This window comes from Tenrec ecaudatus, chromosome 6 (genome assembly GCF_050624435.1).
Source record: "Tenrec ecaudatus isolate mTenEca1 chromosome 6, mTenEca1.hap1, whole genome shotgun sequence".
Lineage (NCBI taxonomy): Eukaryota > Metazoa > Chordata > Mammalia > Afrosoricida > Tenrecidae > Tenrec > Tenrec ecaudatus.
In genome coordinates this window covers 99,803,031-99,824,803 of record NC_134535.1, presented here as the reverse complement: position 1 = coordinate 99,824,803, position 21,773 = coordinate 99,803,031, and the positions used below count along the sequence as shown (strand labels likewise).

The 21,773-nt window shown below is 37.2% G+C and overlaps 1 protein-coding gene across 1 annotated transcript in view; it reads right to left on the bottom strand.

Moving 5' to 3' along the window:
• Nucleotides 1-21,773, bottom strand: part of AMN1 (antagonist of mitotic exit network 1 homolog) — a 64,820-nt gene that overhangs the window by 41,633 nt on the left and 1,414 nt on the right. Inside the window, exon 2 of the mRNA XM_075551908.1 lies at nt 8,119-8,251. Coding sequence (XP_075408023.1) covers nt 8,119-8,251 — 133 coding nt within the window. The remainder of the gene's footprint in view (nt 1-8,118; nt 8,252-21,773) is intronic.

Here is a 21,773-nt window from a genome sequence, read left to right as displayed (position 1 = left end):
ATGTACAAATGTGCTTGACACAATGGATGTATGCATGGATTGTGATAAGAGTTGTAAAGCCCCCGATAAAATGAGTAAAAAAAAAAAAGCAGTGATTGTGCAGTACTGTTTTGTTTTATACATAGAATTGCTGAGAGTCAGAACTAGTTCAATGGCACCAAACAACATCATGAACTGTATTCTCACAAATTTCCAGCAACATACTACCTATATAAAATAAAACTGACTTAGGTAGAAAATTTGAACAGATTCATAGCAAAAGGAGAATTTGAAGATGTAATGAAAAAAATGTTCCAACAACAAAAAACCCTGAATCAGATAGCTATCCTGGAAATGCTACCAAACATTCAGAGCAGAGCTGACACCAATTTTACTCAAACTGTTCCAAAAGTGGATGGAATATTCCTGGAATCATTCTATGAACTAAGCATACACTGTATACCAAAGACAGGCAAAGATACCACTAAAAATAAAATTATAGATATCACTCATGAATATAGAAGTAGATATTCCTAACAAAATCCAACCAGTAGAATCTAATCTCATATAAAAAATACGTCCTGACAATTATGATTCACACTGGGTATACAAGGATGGTCCTATTTTAGAAAATCAACCAACATAATCTATTACTTAAATAAACCACAGGACAAGAACTGCATGAACATATCAATCAATGAAGAAAAGGCACTTGACAAAATCCAACATCCATTCTGAGTAAAAACACTCAACAAAACAAATAGGATATTTCTTAGAAGGGAATATATACAAAGCCAATAGCCAACACTACTCTCAGCAAAGATTGACTGAAATCATTCCCACTGAGAATGAAAACCAGGCAAGGATGCCCTTCATCATCACTCTTAATTCAGAATTGTACCAGAAGTCCTAGCCAAACCAACATGGCAAGAAAAAAAGAAACGTATCCACATTAGCAAGGAAGAAGTAAAACTATCCTTATTTGTAGATGATATGATTCTATAAAAGGCCCCGAGATTCTATAAGAAAGCTACTGGAACTAATAGGATTCAGCAAAGTGGCAGGCCTCCACACTAACAGAGAGCTCTGAAAAGAAGCCAGGAAAGCAATACCATTTTCATAGACAGCAAAAAGATGAAGTGCTTAGGAATACACATAAGCAGGGTTGTAAAAGACATACAAAGAAAACTACAAAATACTACTGCAAGAAGCCGAAAAAGGTACACATAAATGAAAGAACATGCTATGCTCATGGATAAGAACTAACATTGTGAAAATGTCAACATTACTCAAAGTGGTATAAAGATATAATACAATCTCAATCCAGACTCCATCAGCATTCTTTACCGAGATGGAAAAATTAATCATCAACTACACCTGGAAAAGAAATAGCCTGGGAAAGTAAAGAACAAAGTAGGAGGCTTCACAGTTCCTGTCCTTGGAATGTACTATATTGTCACAGCAGTCAAAATAGCTTGGTACTGGTACAGCAGATACACAGGCCAATAGAAAAGAATTAAGAAAAACAAAACAGAATTAAGAACCCAGAAATAAGATCTATTCACCTATGTGCAGTTGGTTGATATACATTAAATGGGCAAGATACTGTTTCTTTAACAAATGGTGTCTGCAAAATTGGCTACTGATTTACAGAACAATGAAAACAGGCTCCGTACATCACACCGTATACGTAAACTCAAGATGAATCAAATATCTAAATATAAACTTAAAATTATAAAGATGATGGTAGAAAAAATAGGGGACGTTTAGGGGGACTAATTTTAGCATAAGTAATCTATGAAATATAACTACAAATTCACAAACAGCATAAAATAGATGAAGTTATAGGTTAAACATATGCATCAAAACACTTCTCCAAGAGAGGGTGGTGCTGTTTACACACAGTAGTTCATATCCACTAGCAGCTCTGCAGGAAGAAGATGAAGCTGTCTGTAGATTTGCACTTGGAAACCATAAGGGGCAGCTCTACCCTGTCCTTTATGGTTGTTATTACTTAAAATGCCATGGAGTGGCTGGGGGGCTCAAAGCTGCTTTGTGTTGTTAGTTCAATGTGAAATGCACTATGCCACCAAGGTTCCTTCAAGCAGTAATAGCAATAATCAAAAATAAGGGAAAGTTCAAATACTGGTAAAAATGTGGGGAGATTAGAAATTTCATACACTGTGGGTGTGATTATAAAACCGTATAGCTACTAAGGAAAACAGTATGGTACATTGTTTAAAAAGGTAGAAATAGAAATGCCATATGATCTAGTAACCCCATTTTTAGGTATACATCCAGTGTTAGGCTGGGTTGTCTACAGAAACAAAGCCAGTGACACTGAAATATACATATGAAAGAGCTTTATAAAGAAGCAGTCTTATATCAAGAAGGCACCCCAGCCCAGTCTGTCTAACTTGAGTCCGTAAGTCTGATGCAAGCCAGGACATCTTCTGACTCATGCAGCTGCAAGTCCATGACACAGACAGGTGCAGTCGCATGAGGAAGATCATAGCCAGTGGGTGCAGAGTTGCATGGACCCAAAGTTGGTGGAAACATGGCAGGCCACTGAAAGGTCTCAGAGTTGGGCAGCCCATATGGGGCTGCTTCTGGAGGCAAACAGTCCTAGTGGAATCTCCGTATGCAAGAAGGTGAAGGGGCAGAGAGAGAGATGGCAGCTCCCCGTTTCTCCCTTATAAAAAGACCACACTGCTAAGGAGGCATCATCAGCCTGTGATCTGATTGACAGATTGATCACCCCTAACCAGGGGTGTAGTTGACATAATATCTAATTACCACATATCCTAAAGAAATAAAGAGCCATGACACAAATAAATATATGCACACCTATGTTCATCAAAGCACTATTCACAGTAGCAAAAAGATGGAAACAACCTAAGTGTTCATCCACAAATAAGTGGATGAAAACACTATGATATGTGCGTACAGTGGAATGCTACAGAATATTAAAGAATAATGATGAACCCACAAACAACATGGCTAACATGGAGGACATTATTATGCTGCATGAAACAAATCACAAAATGGCAAAAACTGCTTCAGATCATATTATAAACCGTCAGGAAAAGGCTTACCCACAGAAGTGTTCTTTGATGGTTACCAGGGATGGGAGGGGAAGGAAGGAAAATCATAACCAAAGGGCAGACACATATTACTTGGGTTAAGGGAAAAGCAATACATAATAACAAGAGGTCAGCAAAATACGATGAAGGGAAAGGAAGACACTGGCATGAACACAAGGTAGTAGAAGTAAGTACTATCTTCTATACATTCCTATGATAATAATCTGGGAGTAGATGCATAGACATGCAAACTGAATGGGGTGGAAAGAAGAATGGGGCTATACCATGAAACATTAAAAGCTTGACAGGATATTTCTACATTTATATTTTCTTATATGGTCTCAATGAGTAGGAATCAACTCAATGGCAATGATTTTGGTTTTTTAGTTTACTTACCTATAAACAAAACTCATTGTCATCAAGTCAGTGCTGATTCATAGCAACCCCACTGTGAGTTTCCAACACTGTAACTGTTCATAGGAGCGGAAAGCCAAGTCTTTCTCCCTTCAAGCTGCCAGTGGTTCTGAATTGCTGACCATGCAGATCACATCCCAACATGAAACTACTAACTACCAGGGTTTCTTTATTATACTGCTAATGAAATATATCATCGAATATAGTAGAGCATACAGGGGGAAAAGTTGTGAAAACTTCTTAACCATAACCAAATATCCTAAGAGAATGAGTCCTTAGGTTGGGAGACTCAGGTCCATAGTGTTGGGGGACATTAAGGTCAACAGACATAAAGACAATGTTTTATATTCTATTTTGGCAAATAACAAGTGAGGTCTTAAAAGCTAGCAAGCAGCTATTGGTCTCTTGGAGCAACGAGTGAAGAAAAATAAAAGCACAACTAATAGAAATAATTAGTCCACAGGACTAGTGAGCTACATGACCCACAGCCTCCCCTAGCCTGACACCTGAAGAAGTCACTGGCTACCCCTCCCAAGTGCTCTGATGGGGATCAAATTAGAAAGGCCCTTGACAGAGTGGGAGAAAAATACAGAACAAAATCTAAGATCATAAAAAAGACTAGACATTGTTTTGATAAAGACTAGTGGAATCCTTGAGGCTAATCCATACCTAGAACTGAACCCACACCCTAAATTCACCTTTAAGCCAAATAATAGACCTATAAAGTAAACAATAATACTTCTAAAAAGATACTCCTCAAAACAATCAATCAAAGGAGATGAAAAGGGTAGTGATTGCTTCAAATCAGAAATCAGAAGGCAGGTGAGATGGGAAAGAAAAGAAAAAGAAACCTTAAGTAGCCAACACAATGCTGAGCCCTAAGAAGCAGAACTGGAATTTGAATGTAGGTCTTTATGATTCCAAAGCCTATACTTTTAACCATTATAATTACCTATACATAGGGATTGTTTAGTTTTTAGCTGAATTTTTATAAAAACTCTAAAGAAAATGGTTTAGATTATATGTATATACTATAAAAGAATACTTTTAGAAGCAATTTGTTATAAATTATTATTCCATTTTATCCATGTGCCATAGCTTAATAATGCATCCCACATTAGCACGCATCTCAACTGAGCACTTAGGTTGCTTTAGGGATGTCAGTGGTAGAATTTTCAATTTACATGTGGAAGACCTGCATTCAATTCCCAACCAACATACTTAAAGGGTAGCCTCTACTATTAAGTCAAGTGTACAGATTCTAATTGCTTTTCAATTTGATAAAGTGAGAGAATAACTGGTAGAAAACTAATAAAATGCAAATACTCATTTTCCTGTCATGGTGCAAAGATTTCCATCCAGCAAAGAAGATAGCCTCAGAGGTTAGTTCTATAGACTTGTAAAATATGATCAATTAAAAAATCTAATTTAGAAATATTTTTAGCATTGTTTGTGTATGTATATGTAGATAGATACTAAAATTCTCTTTAGAGCTAGTTTTGCATTCCTGCTACCAAATCACCAGCTGCCACAGTTGATTCTGACATATGGGGGCCCATATGAGTAGAACTGTACGCCAAAGGGCTCATTTTTCAGAGGTGGATCACTAGGCCCTTTTATGAAGGTATCTCTGGATAGACTTACATCTATAACATAGCAACTGCAGGGACTTGGAATTCTTGCTACTTCTTTTTTATTAATGAGTTATTTAAAACTTTGGGGTAGGTTACTATTTGTATTGTGTTTTGTCATAGTGAAAAAAGCCTGTTTAAACTAAAAACAAAGAGTTTATTAGAGAGAAAATGCTTTGCAAAACAGGAACATAGAGTTAAGAAACTCATGACAGTATGTTGTTTGGGCAGAGGATTCTTCTACATAAGCAAATGTGCTGTACACATATCCATGCAGATAGAGTGAACAGGGGCAAAGTTAGGCAAACTTCTTACCCATAACAAAACAAGTTGGGGGAATGAGTTGCTGGGCATGAGAGCTTCAGGGGAAAGCTTGACAGTTTTGAGGGACATCAAAGTCAACTGGTATAACTCAATTCATAAAGACAATATTCTACATCCTACTACGGTGAGTAGTGAATGGGTTTCTGAAAGCTAGCAAGTGGCCATATAAGACACAACTATTGGTCTCTCCTTAACCAGAGTAAAGATGAGTGAAGAAAATAAAATACTCAACAAAACAAAACTAAAAACGATGTGTCCAAAAGACTAATGGATGACGATAATCACAGCCTCCACTAGTCTGACACCAGAAAAACTAGATGGTCCCAGCTACTGCTACTGATTACTCTGATCAGGACTCCTGGATGGAACAAGGAAAATATAGAGAAAAAATCCAAATCATTAAAAGGCCAGAGTTACCAGTCTTATCGTGACTCATGCCCCTTAAAAAACTCTTCAAGTCAAAGCTGATGGTGCTTGGCTATCAAAAGATATACCGTTTGGGGTCTTAAAGGCTTGAAGGTAAACAAGTGGCCATCTAGTTCAGTATCAACAAAGCCCACATGGAAGAAGCACACCAGCCGGTGTAATCATGAGGTGTCGAAGGGATGAGGTATCAGGCACCAAAGGACAAAAAAATCAAATCATTGTGAATGAGGGGGAGTGCAGATTGGGGACCCAAAGCCCAACTGTAGGCAACTGGACATACCCTTACAGAAGGGTCGCGGGGAGGAGAAGAGCCAGTCAGGGTGTAGTGTAGCAACGATGAAACATATAACTTTTCTCTAGTTCCTAAATGCTTCCTACCCCTCCTACCCCTATCATGATCTCAATTATACCTTACAAATCTGGCTAGACCAGAGGATGTACACTGGTACAGATAGGAACTGGAAACAGGGAATCCAAGACAGATGATCCCTTCAGGTCCAGTGCCAAGAGTGGTGATACTGGGAAGGGTGGAGGTTGGGTGGGGTAGAAAAGAGAAACCGATTCCAAGGATCTACCTATAATCTCCTCCCTGGGAGATGGACAACAGAAAAGTGGGGAAGGGAGACATGGGACAGAGCAAGATATGACAAAAAAATTATAAATTATCAGGGGTTAATGAGTGGGGGGATGAGTGGGGAAGAAGGGGGAAAAATGAGGAGCTGGTGCCAGGGGCTTAAGTGGAGAGCAAATGTTTTGAGAACAACGAATGTACAGATGTGCTTTACACAATTGATGAGGGCAACGAATGTACAGATATGCTTTACACAATTGATGTATGTATGGATTGTGATAAGAGTTATATGAGCCCCCAATAAAATCATTTAAAAAAAGAAAGAAAGAAAACAGTTAAGGAAATGCCAACAGACCATATTAGACAGATTTTTTTTTTTTTTTATAAAGACAGCCAGCTCCTAGTCGAAAAAGACAAAGAAGGGGAAAAACTCCTGAAAAGCAGCTACCACATGATTTTCCTGGGAGGGGATTCCCCTTCCCCAAAATGACTCTTTCCATACCTCCTCTCCATATCGGTGTCCACAGATCCAGATGCTTATCAATCCTAAGGTGTGGGCCATACTGTAGTTGGTAAAAACCCTTTTAATGTTGTGTTTCTTATTTAAATTGTATCATTTAACTCTGAACTTATTTACTTTGACATTTCTGCATAACATTTTGTATAAAAAGGCAAGGTTAGAGCAAAAACTTGGTGGTCGAGAATGGGTTAATGTTTTCAGTTATTTCTTATGGAGAAAAAATGATTCAGAACTTGATTGTATCACATCTCAACATTCGTTCTAGACTGGATTAGTATTGAGGTCCAGGGTCCAACTGTGTATCATAAAACAGAAGATACCAAGCTTACAGCACACGGCATTGCTACACACAGGAATGTTCGGCTTATGGATGGGACTACAGGCAGTGCAACGTGCATTTCTTGGAGTCTTAAGCAAAAATAAATATGTTTTTAGAAGATGAATATTTAAGGGTGTTGGTACCATAAAGAGAAAGGAATTAACTGAAACATTTCTGGGAGTTTTGTTTTTGACCGTTTTGTTACCTTGAGAAAAAAGAAACGGACACTTTATGATGTTTAATAATGCTAACTAATCCTACTATATACAATTGCTCCAAATATCTGAAACCACATCCTCATCAAAATACTAGAAATATAATTAAGATTCATGTTTTAGAAGTCCGAAATGGACTTTTCTATAGCAGCATGCACTAGTCCCCTTGCTTGCAGTAAAAATTCCTTTAAGTTTAATCAGTAAGGATGGTCTCAGGGATGTGTAAGCAAGGCCATTAAGGAAGGTAGCCAGGCATGAAGCAGTCCTCGTTTAGATAGGCAGTGGAGCATGATGGATCATGGTCTAGTAAATGTAATGCTTTGAAAAATGTATGTACAGATAATTGCTTCCTGTGATCATGGCAAAACATGCTTTTGCCACATAGCTTGTTTCCTGTGAGCATTGCAAAACATGCTTTTTTATTACACAGTTTGTGTTTATAATTTGCTTGATTTTTATTGGATTTTCGAAGTGGGTTGGAGGTAGTAAACCTGTTTCCTACTGTCTTGAATTTGCAGAACAAACCTGGTCTCTGTCTTTACCTGAAACAATTATAGGCAATCCTGAACCTTGTTCCTGGCATCAATACAATTAGTAAAACATACTATGATTGGTTTAAGTTATACATTCTCTTACCTCACTTATATTTGAATCTGTTATCTGCCCTTGAATGCTCATTATTTTGATTAGTCTATCTTTTATGTTGGGAGGCAAAGGCTTAATATCTGTGATATATCTGGAAATATTCTTCACAAAGCACCAAAGGCATCTGAAATAAAAATACAATACAGTAAGTTAAATTGTACTGGTTCATAGCACTTGTTTTAATGCTTGTTAGCACTTAGCCCTTAAACAGGTATATATTTTATATTAATATTTACAGTTTCATCTCTGTAGTAATGAACAGTATGCTTTCGCTGTAACCAAGGTGCACAGGTATGCGTATGCTAGATCTCTCTCAAGGTCTCCTAGCTACTAACAGACATAACAGTTACTCATGGACATAAAATAAAGTCTGTGCCTAGTGGGAGATGATTGTCCTCTGCAGAAATTCAGACCTCCTCTATTTTAGTGGGGGCTCACATAAGTTAGGAAAGAGGCTGGATTCCTCTGCCCCCAAGGCTGAAGTTCAGATGGCTTTTAGGAATTTCCCCAGAACAACACATATGAGCTTAATCATAGCCTATCTCCAGCTAACTTTGCACTTGAAAAATTCAGCCCCCCCTCCCCTGTAAGAATAATGTGTTTTAGCATAGTGGGTTGCAGCATTGCAGCATTTGGTCAAGTCAGACTGAACACTGGAGTAGGAGTAGACCAGACATCTGTGAGCTCAGTTGAATCCAAGAGCAAAGGATATCCAGGTAGAGAACTTGAACCTGAGGAATCGCCTGTCTGACACATTACACCATTCCATAATACATAATGATACCTTACTCAGAAGCCTCTGTTGCAGTCCCAATTTTAAACACCTGCCGAACAAGTGCCCAATTATTGTAACCCACCTGTATGGACTCAATTTCTGGAATTTTCCATTTCATCAAACATTCTGTCCTTCCCACCTAAGCTCCCTTAAAAACCCCTCCTTTTCCATTGTTCTTAGAGACATGATCTGCATTGTCTCAAGCCCTCCCTATCTCCCCTTGCAAGATGCTTCTCGCTCTAATAAATCTTTTTGCTTAAGCAGTAAGCTTGGGTCCCTGCTTTGTTATTCTTACTGAGTAGGAAGGAGCCTTCAGTGGGAAGCTTACTTTGGTAACAGGGAAAGTGGGGTGGGTCCTGACTCTGGTAAACCCAGAATGGTTACCTGGAGACAGTCACCAACCCTAAATGGGGACAATAAATCATGCCCAGTACCTGCAGGAGGTCTTCCACTTTCATCACTTTCTTTTACCTTTTGTTCCCCTTTTTATTGCTCCTTTCCTCTACTTGATCTCTGCACAGTTACTTGGTGCATGACATGACTGTGCTGTTAAGGATATAAACTTTGGAAAAGAGGGGCACCAGCATCCTTCTTCATGGTGCTAAGTAGAGCCTAACTCCAGGGAACTTGTTTGATGTGAATGTTTGCTGTTCTGCTGCTCCCCTATCTTGTTTATTCTGTAAGCAATAAACACTTGTTAATCACGCCATCAGAACTGTGTCTGGTGCGTGCCCTGCTTCAAACAGCCTTCAGCAAGAACCTGTGAATACAGCACACTGCCATGTACATTTAGACCCTGCATACCTCATTATTAACATGAATTTGAAAAAGCTTCTAATTCTAAGAAAGAGTTACTACTAGGATTTCTGTCATATATTCCCAAATAAACATGCAACCGTGGCTCATTAGTTTGTATTTAATCTTGCCAATTTATTTTCTCTATTTTTATAAGATTTATATGGGCAATGAAATCACTAGAGAAAGAATTGTAACAAAAGACAACTCAAACAGTGCATATCAAAGAAAAAGCAATCGATCCACTAACTATTGAGTGTTTGTATAATGTAGGGAAGGCAACAATCGAAAAGTGATTTAAGGATTTCCAAGACCCACCTAACCAACATTTCTCGTGAACCTGACTGTCTGAGGAACTCACACTTTAAACAAATAAATTCTTATTTAATTTTTGTATATGAATATCCCCACGTAGGCAAGAGTTTACATTTCATGAATAAACAAGAGAATGCATTTAAATTTCAGCACAATTAAAATTTTTCCACTTCCTCTTTTGGTTGGATATGTTAATAGAACACATTTCTGTCAGCAAAGCTTAAGGGTATCTTTTCTCCCCAAACTCCTCCAGTCATACTCCACTAAGAGTTTTTAACACTGTGTTATTGTTTGCCTAATTTTATTGTTAATTGTTCATTGTTAATGAGAAGGTATATCTTCATTTAAAAATCTGTAAAGGTTTTCTTGTGGTATGACACATGACATGACTAACTTTGTATGTTTTACTACAAGTGACACAGGACATGACTAACTTTGTATGTTTTACTCAAAGTGAGACTCTATATTCTCTAAAAGACAGTGTTCTTTTTTTCTTGCGCATGTGCTCATAAAAATCTCTGTTTGTGAAATGTACATACCACACAAATATATTTTATGTATAATTTGTCTACTGGTAGTATTATTTAATTCCTCTATTTTCTTGTTTTTTCTACTAAGTCTATAGAATTCTTAGTTTACAATAATTTTATGAAGTAGGGTTTTTGTTATTAGTTTTTGCTAGATATCTATTTCTAGAAAGTACTTCAAACATACTAAAAAAGATCATTTAAAAAAACATGCACCTACAACTTAAAGTTTTAAAATGTATCTATTTTATCATATTTCTTGAGACAGAGAGTATTACAGATAAATTTAAAAATCTCCTTTGTATAACCTCACTCTCTTTAAAGAGGCAGCTATTACTGTGAAGGATTTTGTACTTCATGCCCATGAAGTTAAAGAGCTCTGGTAGGACAGTAGGCTGTTAAGTGAATGGTCTGCAGCCACTTTGAAAGAGAATGATGAGGCTATCTGCTTGCTACCATAAAGATTTACAGTCTCCAGACCCCCTGGAACACTTCCACTCTGTCTTAGAGGGTCACTATGACTTTAGGTCATCTTGGAAGTGAGTGTAATTTCGGATCCATGATTTTATCATGTTTGCTGCTAATGCATAGATCCATTAATAACAAGTTATTTTCTGTATTGATATAATGTAAGAATAGAGCTTTAAATATCTTACCATGAATGAATTTATCAATTATCCTTGATGAAAATTTTCTTTTTTGTACATATGTATAAACCAGTGGTTTTCAATCTTCCTAATGCCGTTTAATATAGTTCTTCATGTTGTGGTGAACCCCCAACCATAAAATTACTTTTGGGGTAGGTAAATCAATAGAGACAGTAACTGGTTCCTTGTGTGTGACAGGGCAGGTTGAGTGAAATGGGGAGTTAATAATAAGGAGTACATTAAGAAAAATGTTCTAAATTGATTGTGGTGATGATTATACAGCTCTTCTTGATGTGATTGAACTATTTAATTATATGATATGTTAATTATATACCAATAAAACTGTTGGGGAAAAGGAAAAAATTATTTTTGTTGTTATTTCATAACTGTAATTTTGCTACTGTTATGAATCAGCTGACCCCTGTGAAAGGGTTGTTTGACCCCCCAAAGGGGTTGCGACCCACAGGTTGAGAACTGCTGGTATAAACCCTATGTACAACAGAACACAACACTGTCTGGCCCTGCGCCATCCTCACAATTATTCCTATACATGAGTCCGTGTTGCAGCCACTCTGTCAATCCATCTCCTTGAAGACTTTCCTTTTTTGTCTGCCACTCTCTCTACCAAGCATGATGGTCTTCCCTAGGGATTGTTCTCTCTTGATAACATGTCCAATGTACGTGAGACAAAGTTTTGCCTTTCTGATTTATAAGGAGCATTCAGGTTGCACTTCTTTGAAAACAGACTATGTATTCCTATGGCAGTCCACGCTATTTTCAATATTCTGCCCAAACACCATAATTCAAAGGCATTGATGCTTCTCCGGTCTTCCTTATAAATCTCCAACTTTCACATGCATATGAAGCAATTGAACATGCTATGACTTGGATCAGGTGAACATTAGTATTTGTTTATTTACTTTGATTGGGTTATTTGTATTTTTGTAAGGTGTTGTAGTTTTTCTCTTAAAAAAATCATTTATTGGGGACTCATACAGCTCTTACCAGGAGTCGGAGAAGAAAGGGGGAATCAATCGCAATTATCTACTTATAACCCCCTCCCAGGGGGGAGGACTACAGAAAAGTGAATGAATGGATTGGTCATTGTAAGGCACCTTAATTTTTAAAGTGGCATCCATGCACTTCAACATTTTAAGAGGTCTTATGCAGCACAAGCGGCCATCTAGCTCAGAAGCAACAAAGCCCACATGGAAGAAGCACACCAGCCTGTGCGATCATGAGGTGCCAGAGATCAGGTATAAGGCATCATCCTATCTATCTATCTATCTATCTATCTATCTATCTATCTATCTCTATCTATCTATCTATCTATCTATCTATCTATCTATCTATCTATCTATCTATCTATCTATCTATCTATCTATCTATCTATCTATCTATCTATACCATAGTGAATGAAGGGGGAAGTGCAGAGTGGAGACCCAAAGCCCATTTGTCGGCTACTGGAGTTCCCCTCATAGAGAGGTCTAGGGGAGGAGATGAGTCAGTCAGGGTGCGATGTAGCACCGATGAAGAATACAGCCTTCCCCCAGATCCTGGATGCTTCCTCCCCACCAACTACCATGATCCGAATTCTACCTTGCAAGACTGGATAGAGCAGAGGTTGTACACCGGTGCATATAGTAGCTGGAGGCACAGGGAATCCAGGGTGGATGATACCTTCAGGACCAGGGGTGTGAGGGGCGATACTGGGAGAGTAGAGGGTGAGTGGGTTGGAAAGGGAGAACTGATTACAAGGATCTACATGTGACCTCCTCCCTGGGGGACAGACAACAGAGAAGGGGCTGAAGGGAGATGCCGGATAGGGCAAGATATGACAAAATAATAATCTATAAATTATCAAGGGCTCATGAGGGAGGGGGGAGTTGGGAGGGAGGGGAAAAAAAGAGGACCTGATACAAAGGGCTTAAGTGGAGAGCAAATGCTTTGAAAATGATTAGGGCAGGTCTGGGAGGCTGGCCCCAGCACCATAAATTAAGTGGATTCCTGCCCCTCCCCCGAAAAGAATTTGTTCCAAAGGACTACATTGACTCTGCAGCTCCGGGAGATGGACATATCTGATCAGAGCACACGGGAGCAGATGAAAGGACAGGAGGAGAGAGTGGAGCACAGCCTGGCCCACCAGGCCGTGAGGATGATGTTCCTGAGTAGAGCAGCCAGTCCACAGAGAGAACAACATGGCTGGCCCCACTATGAGAAATGATGCCAATCAGTGACTAAGGGCGATAGAGGGGACTGCACCGGAGACACAGTGTGGGAATTGCACCTGACCTGATCCCACCACACCGAGGCAAATCACTGGGGAGTGCAGCGGAACAGCAAGGGAATGGAGTGGCAAGGTCCCCAGGGAATGCTGAAAGTGGACTTTGGGGCCAGGGTGTGGTGCCCAACAGACTGGACTGGAAAACGCTCCTAAGGGCCAGCAAACGATCCCTGAACTAACTACAAGCTTTAATCTTGTGAAAAAAAAAAAAGAAAGAAAGAAAATGATTAGGGCAAAGAATGTACAGATGTGCTTTATACAATTGATGTATGCATATATATAGATTGTGATGAGTTGTATGAGCCCCTAATAAAGTTTTTTTTTTTTAAAAAAAAGAGGTCTTACGCAGATTGACCCAATGCAATGCATCTTTTAATCTCTTAACTGCTGCTTCCATGATTACAGATAGTGGATCCAAGCAAAATGCAATCCTTGGAAATTTCTCTTTTCTCTGTTTGTCATGATGTTACATATCGACCCAGTTATTGGGATTTTTGTTTTCTTTGCATTAAGTTGTAATCCATGTTGAAGACTGCAGTCCTTGATCTTTATCAGCAAGTGCTTCAAGTCTTCCTTATTTTAGGAAGCATGGTTGTGTTATCTGCATATCAGATTGTTAATAAGCCTCTCCCCAATTCTGATGCCACGTGCTTCATATAGTCCAGCTTCTCGGATTATTTGCTCCATATACTGATTCAATAAGTATGATGAGAGGATACAACTTTGACATACAGTTTTCCTGATTTTAAACTATGTAGTATTCCCTTCTGTTTGCACAACTGCCTCTTGATTTGTGTACAGCTTCTGCATGAGCACAATTAATTGATCTGGAAGTCCCATTATTCTCAATGCCATCCATTATGTGTAATGATCCACACAGTTGAATGCATTTGCATAGTCAATACCAGGAGCCATCTTTTTGGTACTCTCTGCTTCCAGCTAAGATCCATTTGACACCAGCAATGATATCCCTTGTTCCACATGCTCTACTGAATCCCTGAATTTGTGGTAACTCCCTTTCCATGTACTGCTGCAATTGTTAAGTGATATTCAGTGATTTTTTCCTGCATGTGATAGTAATGATATTATTCTATAAATTGCACATTCTGTTGGTTACCTTTCTTTGAAATAATGTACAAATATGAATTTCTTTCATTCATCTGGCCATGTAGCTAGCTGTATTCCAAATTTATTGGCATAAGTGAGTGAGTGTTTTCAGTGCTTCATCAGCTTGTTGAAACATTTCAATGGGTATTCCATCAATTTCTGGAGCTTTGTTTTTCTCTAATGCCTTCAGTTCAGCCTAGACTGCTTTCATTGCCATCAGTTCTTTATCATATGCTACCTCTAGAAATGGTTGAATTTCGTTAAGTTCTTTTTGGTACAATGACTGTGCATTCCTTCCAAATTTTGATGTTTCCTACATCCCTCAATATTTTGCTCACAGAATTTTTCCATATTGCAACTCAAAGCTTGAATTTTGTCTTCAATTCTTTCACCTTAAGATATACTGACCATGTTCTTTTTTTGTTTTGTTTTCTAACTTTGTATCTTTGCACATTTCATTATAATACTTTGTCTTTTTGAGCTAATCTTTGAAATTTTCTGTTCATTTATTTTACTTCATCATTTCTTCCATTTGTCTTAGCTATTCTATGATTCAGACCAGGTTTCAGAGTATCTCTGACATTCATGTTGATCTTTTTTTGTTTCCATTATGTATTATGTGCTCTTGATATCATTCCAAAGTCCTTCAGGTCTTCTGAAATTAATGCTCAATGAGTCATATATGATCTTGAGATATTGTAAAAATTCAGGTGAAAGATAATAAAAGTCATATTTTGGCTCTTGTGGACTTGCTTTAATTTTCTTCAGGTTCAACTTGAACTTACAGATGAACAACTGGACTGTTCCACAATCAACCCCTAGTTTAATTTTAGCTGTGGATATTTTCTCCATTGTCTCTTTCCAGAGATGTGGTACATTTCATTTCTGTATTTTTCATCTGGAAAACTCCACATGTATAGTCACTGCTTATGTTGTTGGAAAAAGGTATCTGCAGTGAAGCAGTGGTTGGTCTTGCATAATTCTATCATGCTATCTCCAGCTTCATTTCTATCACCTAGGCCATATTTTCTAACTATTGTTTCTTCCTCTATTTACAATTTTCACATTGTCATCTCCAGTAATTACCAATGCATATTGATTATGAGTTTGATTAATTTTTAGGTGCAGAAGTTGGTAGGATTCTTCAATTTCCCCATCACTAGATTTAGTGATTGGTGTGTACATTTGAATATTAGTTGTATTAACTGGATTTCCTTGTATATACATTGATATTATCATGTCAAAGCATGGTACTTCAATATAGACCTTGAAATGTACTTCTTGACCATGAATGTGACCATTCTCTTAAACTGTTCATTCCTGGCATAGTAAACCATAAGATTGTCTGATTGAAGGTGACTAATACAGTCCACTTCAGCTCACTGCCTAGGATATCAAACTTTATGTAGTCCATTTCATTTTTTATGACTTCCAATTTTCCTAAATTCATACTTTGTACATTCCAAGTTTTAATTATTGACAGATGTTTGCAGCTGTTTCTTCTCATTTTGAGTAGAGCCCCATTAACAAAGGAAGGTCCTGAAAACTTTACTCCATCCATTATGATGCACTCGGTAGTCATATTTTGAGTGTCTTTTGACCTGAGGGGCTCATCTTCCTACACTGTATCTGACAAGGTGTGCTGCTATTCATGCTTTTAGTATCTGACAATATTCTGCGCTAGTTGTAAAGTTTCCAGTGGCTAATTCCTCAAAGTGGACAGCCCTTTCTTTCTTCATAGTTTGTCCTTAGTCTGGAAGCTCTGTTGAAACCTGTTTGCCTTGGGTGATCATGCTGGTATTTCAAATACATCATTTCCAGTATCACAACACACAAGTCACCACAGTATGACAAACTGACAAATAAGAGATCTATAGTTATAATGTTCACTGAACATTTATAATAATTATATTTTATGGACTATTCATTTATCATTAAGTTATATTTCTTTTTATATTGTTTAACACTAAATTTGATTCAGAATTTAATATTTCTCTAATGACTTTCATTAGCATTAACATAAAATATTTTAAATCTTGTTATAAGAACAGTAATAGCTCCCAATAAAATAATTTTTTAAAATTCTTTTATTTTAAAATCTTTTGGTCACTGTATTTTAGGTATATCTTTTTATTTTAGTGTATTTTTAAAATCAGCATATAATCCACATATCATACATCAGTTCAACCATATTAAAAAGAGTGTACAATCATCACCATAATCAATTTTAGAATATTTTCTTCTTTCTTGTAGTTCTTGTTAGGCCCTACTTTTCCCCAACCACTGCTGCCATTTCTCTAGATAATTATTAATCCAGTATTGGCCCTAGAGATTTACCTATTCTGGATTTTAAATGCAGAAAAACACACAAAACAAAATCAAGACACAAACACACAAAAATAATGACAAAATAAAACAAAGAAAAAGCTCAATTGAAAATAAAGAAAATATTAAAAACCAGAAAACATTTAAAACATCAAATGATAAGGCGTGACTGCATCTGCATAATTGAGTTTACAAAGCTCTCTGATAGCAAGGCTATGCACATCTCTGGATTATGGCCAGACGCTTGATCCTTGTGGGAACCTGCAAATGGATTTTGGGTTTGCACTGTCATCCATAACCTGCTGTAAACTGGGTGTTCAGAATTTCAGCTGATGCCATTTCCTCCTCCAAATTTGAGTTTTATTACCAGCATTGATAATCCTTGGATCACACAGATGCTCACATCTTTTTAAAGTTCTATTTGAAATCTGTTTTCTGGAAAAGTGATATTTTTGTAATTGTGAAAATATTTGCACTGGTTTCTACTAACTATGTTGTCCATTTTGATTTACCAAGTGTTTTCCTCTTTTTGTCCTCCCCTCTTACTTCTGGCCTACAGCACTGATTGATGCTTCTTTAAGTTTCTCCCTTTTCCTTTACTGATTTGTAAGTTTTTCATTTTGCTTCAATGTGTATAGTGGCTACCCTTAAAATTTCACATGCACACTTACTTAGTCCAAAACTAATCACTATCTATCCAAATGATTATTCTAGAATGTTTCAAATCAAAACCTTGAACTTTCGAGATAATTCTTTTTTTGGTGTTACTATTGTAGACAACCACTTGTTTTTAAGATACACATTCCTTCTGTTTGTAGCTTGATTATTCACATAAATGATTTTATATCCATTTTAATTAAATTAATAAAGGTATAGGCATCATGAATGTGTACTTAATTAAGTTAGCACAAAGTGAGTATTCCATTACCGTATAACCATTACCACGTAAGAAACAGAATATTAACAACACCTCAGGATCCTGCTTATTGCCCCCTTTCAATCTCTACTAGAATAACCATAAACACCACACTAACTTTTAGCATCATAAATTAGTTTTATGTTTTGAACTTTGTACATTCATTGTTGTTGTTTTCAGCTTTTTTTGCTCAGCATTGTGATATTCATCTACATTATAGCATGTAGCTATAAATAGTATGTTCATATTCAGTTTGTTCATGTGGATTTTCACTACTCCATTAGTTGGACAATTTATCCATTATTGATATGCTGATAAAAGTTGAGCTGAATTTTACCCTTACTTAATTTTAATAAAGTTTAAAATGTGGCAAATTTCTTCCAGTTTGAAAATCTGTGTTTGATTTGATTATTTATTAAATTCACACTTCATTTTATTACTCTTTCAGATAAGTTTTCATCTATTATTTTTTGGTCTCTAACTATCTTGTCTTTTTTGTTCTTTTATTTGTCTGTTGTTGTTAGGTATTACGGAGTCAACCCCAACTCATAGCAACCCTATGCACAACAGAAGGGAATATTGCTCAGTCTTACACCATCCTCACGACTGTTCCTGTCTCTGCACCCACTGTTGTGGCCAGTGTGTCAATCCATGTCATCGAGGGTCTATGTGTACTTATTATTTACTTTTATAACATCTGTGCTGGTATACCACTCCAGATTCTCTCTCTTAGTGGTGGAGACCCTAACTCCTGCATACCAGATATAATTCTACAATTGAACATCTTCACTCATCTCCTACTTTGGACTCTTTTAAATTTTATCCACAATTTTATCAGTTTCCCAAGTATGTCTCTCCATTCCCAAATTCACCCTAATCCCAGTACATTTCCAAAACCTTTGATAGTTTCCACACTAAAACATTCTCTTCATTCTTGTTAACAAGGCTTTCTCAGTATCTCCCCAGTCCAAATTATCTAGCTCTGTGTACCACGATTTTACTCTTCATACCACACGTTCTCATCATACAAATAGTATTGGGATGTTACTTCTCATGTATTTCTTACCTTACTGCCTATGGAGCTACTGCATTCCTCACTCCACATCACCCCCCTCCTTTTTGGATACATTTCCTCTCTAAGCAACTGCCCGATGTAATCAATCTTCAAATATAACTCCCTTTGAAAAGCTAGCATGTTCTTGTTCATTGAAAGCACTTTGTCCATCCCTCTTTAGTAATATTATTTATCTATATTAATTTATATACTTATCTTAGTCTAGTCCTATAAGACTATACCTTTTTATGCAGCTTTCCATATCCTGCCACATGTGCTCTTTCAGCACTTGTTCAGCTGGTTAACAATGGATAGTGAGCAATTCCAACAAATAAAGAACTATGGATACAAAAAAACCAAAGACTTGATTCTAGCCTTAGGAGTTCAGAGAATCAATTGTCTGGAAACCTCGGGGAGGCTTCAGGAATTAAACTGAGCCTTAGAATAAAGCTCAGAATTTAGATAACATAGTTTTTATTCCACTGCTGTTAAATATGGTAAATATTCAATAATATTGAAAACAACTAATGAATAATATGCGCCAAAGCACCATTTTATGGTGTGTTAGTCCAGGTTGACTAGAGAAACAAATTCATAGATGCTTTTATGTGTATAAAAGAGAACTTTATATCAAAGAGTAATTATACATTAAGAAAACATCCCAGCCAGACCAGGTCAAGTCCATAAATCTGATATTAGCCCACATGTCCATTACCAGTCTTTAAATTCTTCTTCACACTCATGCAGCACCTGCAATGACACTGAATGCAGGAAGATCACAGGCCAGTGGGTGGAAAGTCTTGTGGATGCAGTGGTGGTGGAAGCATCTTAGTGCTGGCGTAGGTCTCCACGTGGCTCCTCCAGCTCCAGGGCTCTGGCTGTATTAGTGTATTTCCACATGGCTTGTAACAGGAATGCCTCATAGGAAATGAGTGTGTGTCCCACCTCCAGCGAACTATTTATCTTCATAAAATGACATCAAGCTGCGACTTGATTGACAGGCTAAACTCCATCTCTTAATAGTCCCAAGTTGACACCAGATTACATAACTACCACATAAGGGATTTTCATGTAATGTTTTTGCTAGATGTTGTTAAGTAGTTCAGACTCAGTGGCCCTGTGTAAAAGTGAACAAACTATAGCCTAGTTCTGCCCCTATCCTCACAGCAGTTACTGTGTTTGAGCCCACTGTTGCAGCCATTGTGTCAATTCATCTAATTTAGGGTCTTCCTCATTTCTGCTGACCCTTTACTTTACCAAGCAAGATGTTCTTCTCCAGGGACTGGCTTCTCCTAATAATCCAAGACAGTAAGACAAAGTTTCATCCTCCTTGCATCCAAGGAGCATTCTGGATGTGTTTCTTTCAATACAGATTTTTTTGTTATCCAGGCAGCCCATGGTATATTACTATTCTTTGGCAAAACCATAACTCTAATGCTTCAATTCCTCTCTGGTCTATTTTATTCATTGTCTAGTTTTCACATGAAGATGAGGTGATTGAAAATACCATGGTTTGGGTCAGAACCATTGTTGTACCTTCATCCTCAAAGTGACAGTTTTATCTTTAAGTTCTTTAAATAGGTCTTTTTACAGACATTTGGCTTTCTTGACTGCTGCATCCATGAGCATTGATTGTAGATCCATGTCAAAGGAGATCCTTGACAATTTCAGTATTTTCTACATTATCTTGATGTGGTTTATTGGGTCAGATGTGAGGATTTTTATTTTTATGTTGAGGTGTACTCCAAATGAAAGATTGTAACCTTGATTTTTATAAGCAAATGCTTCAAGTCCTTATTTTCTCAAGTTGTCTTATTTTTATATCAAAGATTGTTAATGAATCTCCAATTCTGATGCTGGGTCCTTTTTCATCCTCTTGAATTATTTGTTAAGCATATAAATTGATTAAGTATGGTCATAGGATACCAACCTGATTTTAAATGACAAAGCATCACCTAGTTTTGTTCAAGCAACTGCCTCCTGGTCTATATATATGTTTCATACAAGCAAAATGAATTGTTCTAGAAATTCCATTCTTCTCAATGTTATCTATAGTTTGTTATGGTCTAAACAGTCGAATGCCTTCGTATAGTCAATAAAACACAGTTAACATTATTCTGGTATTCTTACTTTCCACTAAAATCTATCTGATGTCAACAATGATGTCACTTGTTCCACATCCTTTTCTGAATTCAGCCTGAATTTCTGGCAGTTCCCTGTTCAGATACTATTTATTATTGCCAGCAAAATTTTATTTGCATGTGATATTAATGACTTTGTTCCATAACTTCCGTGTCTAATTGGGTCATCTTTCTTTATAATGTGCACAAATATGGATCTATTCTAGTTAGTTGACCAAACAGCTGTCATGTGAATTTCTTGGCACAGGTGAGTGTTTCCTGTGTTGCACCTCTGTGCTGCCACATCTCAACTGGTAGTCCAGTAATTCCTGGAACCTCGCTTTTTTGCCAGTACCTTCAATGCGACTTTGACTTCTTCCTTCAGTCTCTTTGGCTCTTGACTATATGCTACCTCCTAAAATGGTTGAACATCAAGCAATTATTTTTCATGTTGTGATTTTTTATTTAAATCCCAATAGTTTCAATACCATAGGTAATGTTATCATTGCCTTCCATTTCAAAATGAGAAAACCGAAATACAGGTTATATTATATGCTTAAGTTAATCTCATTCATAAATGTTAGACATATAAATAGATCTCAGGCAGTCTGTTTCTTAGTTAAGCTCTTTAACTGCTGTTCTAAACTGCTTTTACTGACAGATAAAAATTCATGCCAAGAACTAAAACAGGATCTTTTTCTTTGAACAATGAACAAGTCTTTCAGTTTATTACAAAGAACCAACAGAGTTTCTCTTTATGAAAACTGGCTGTGGTTTGAGA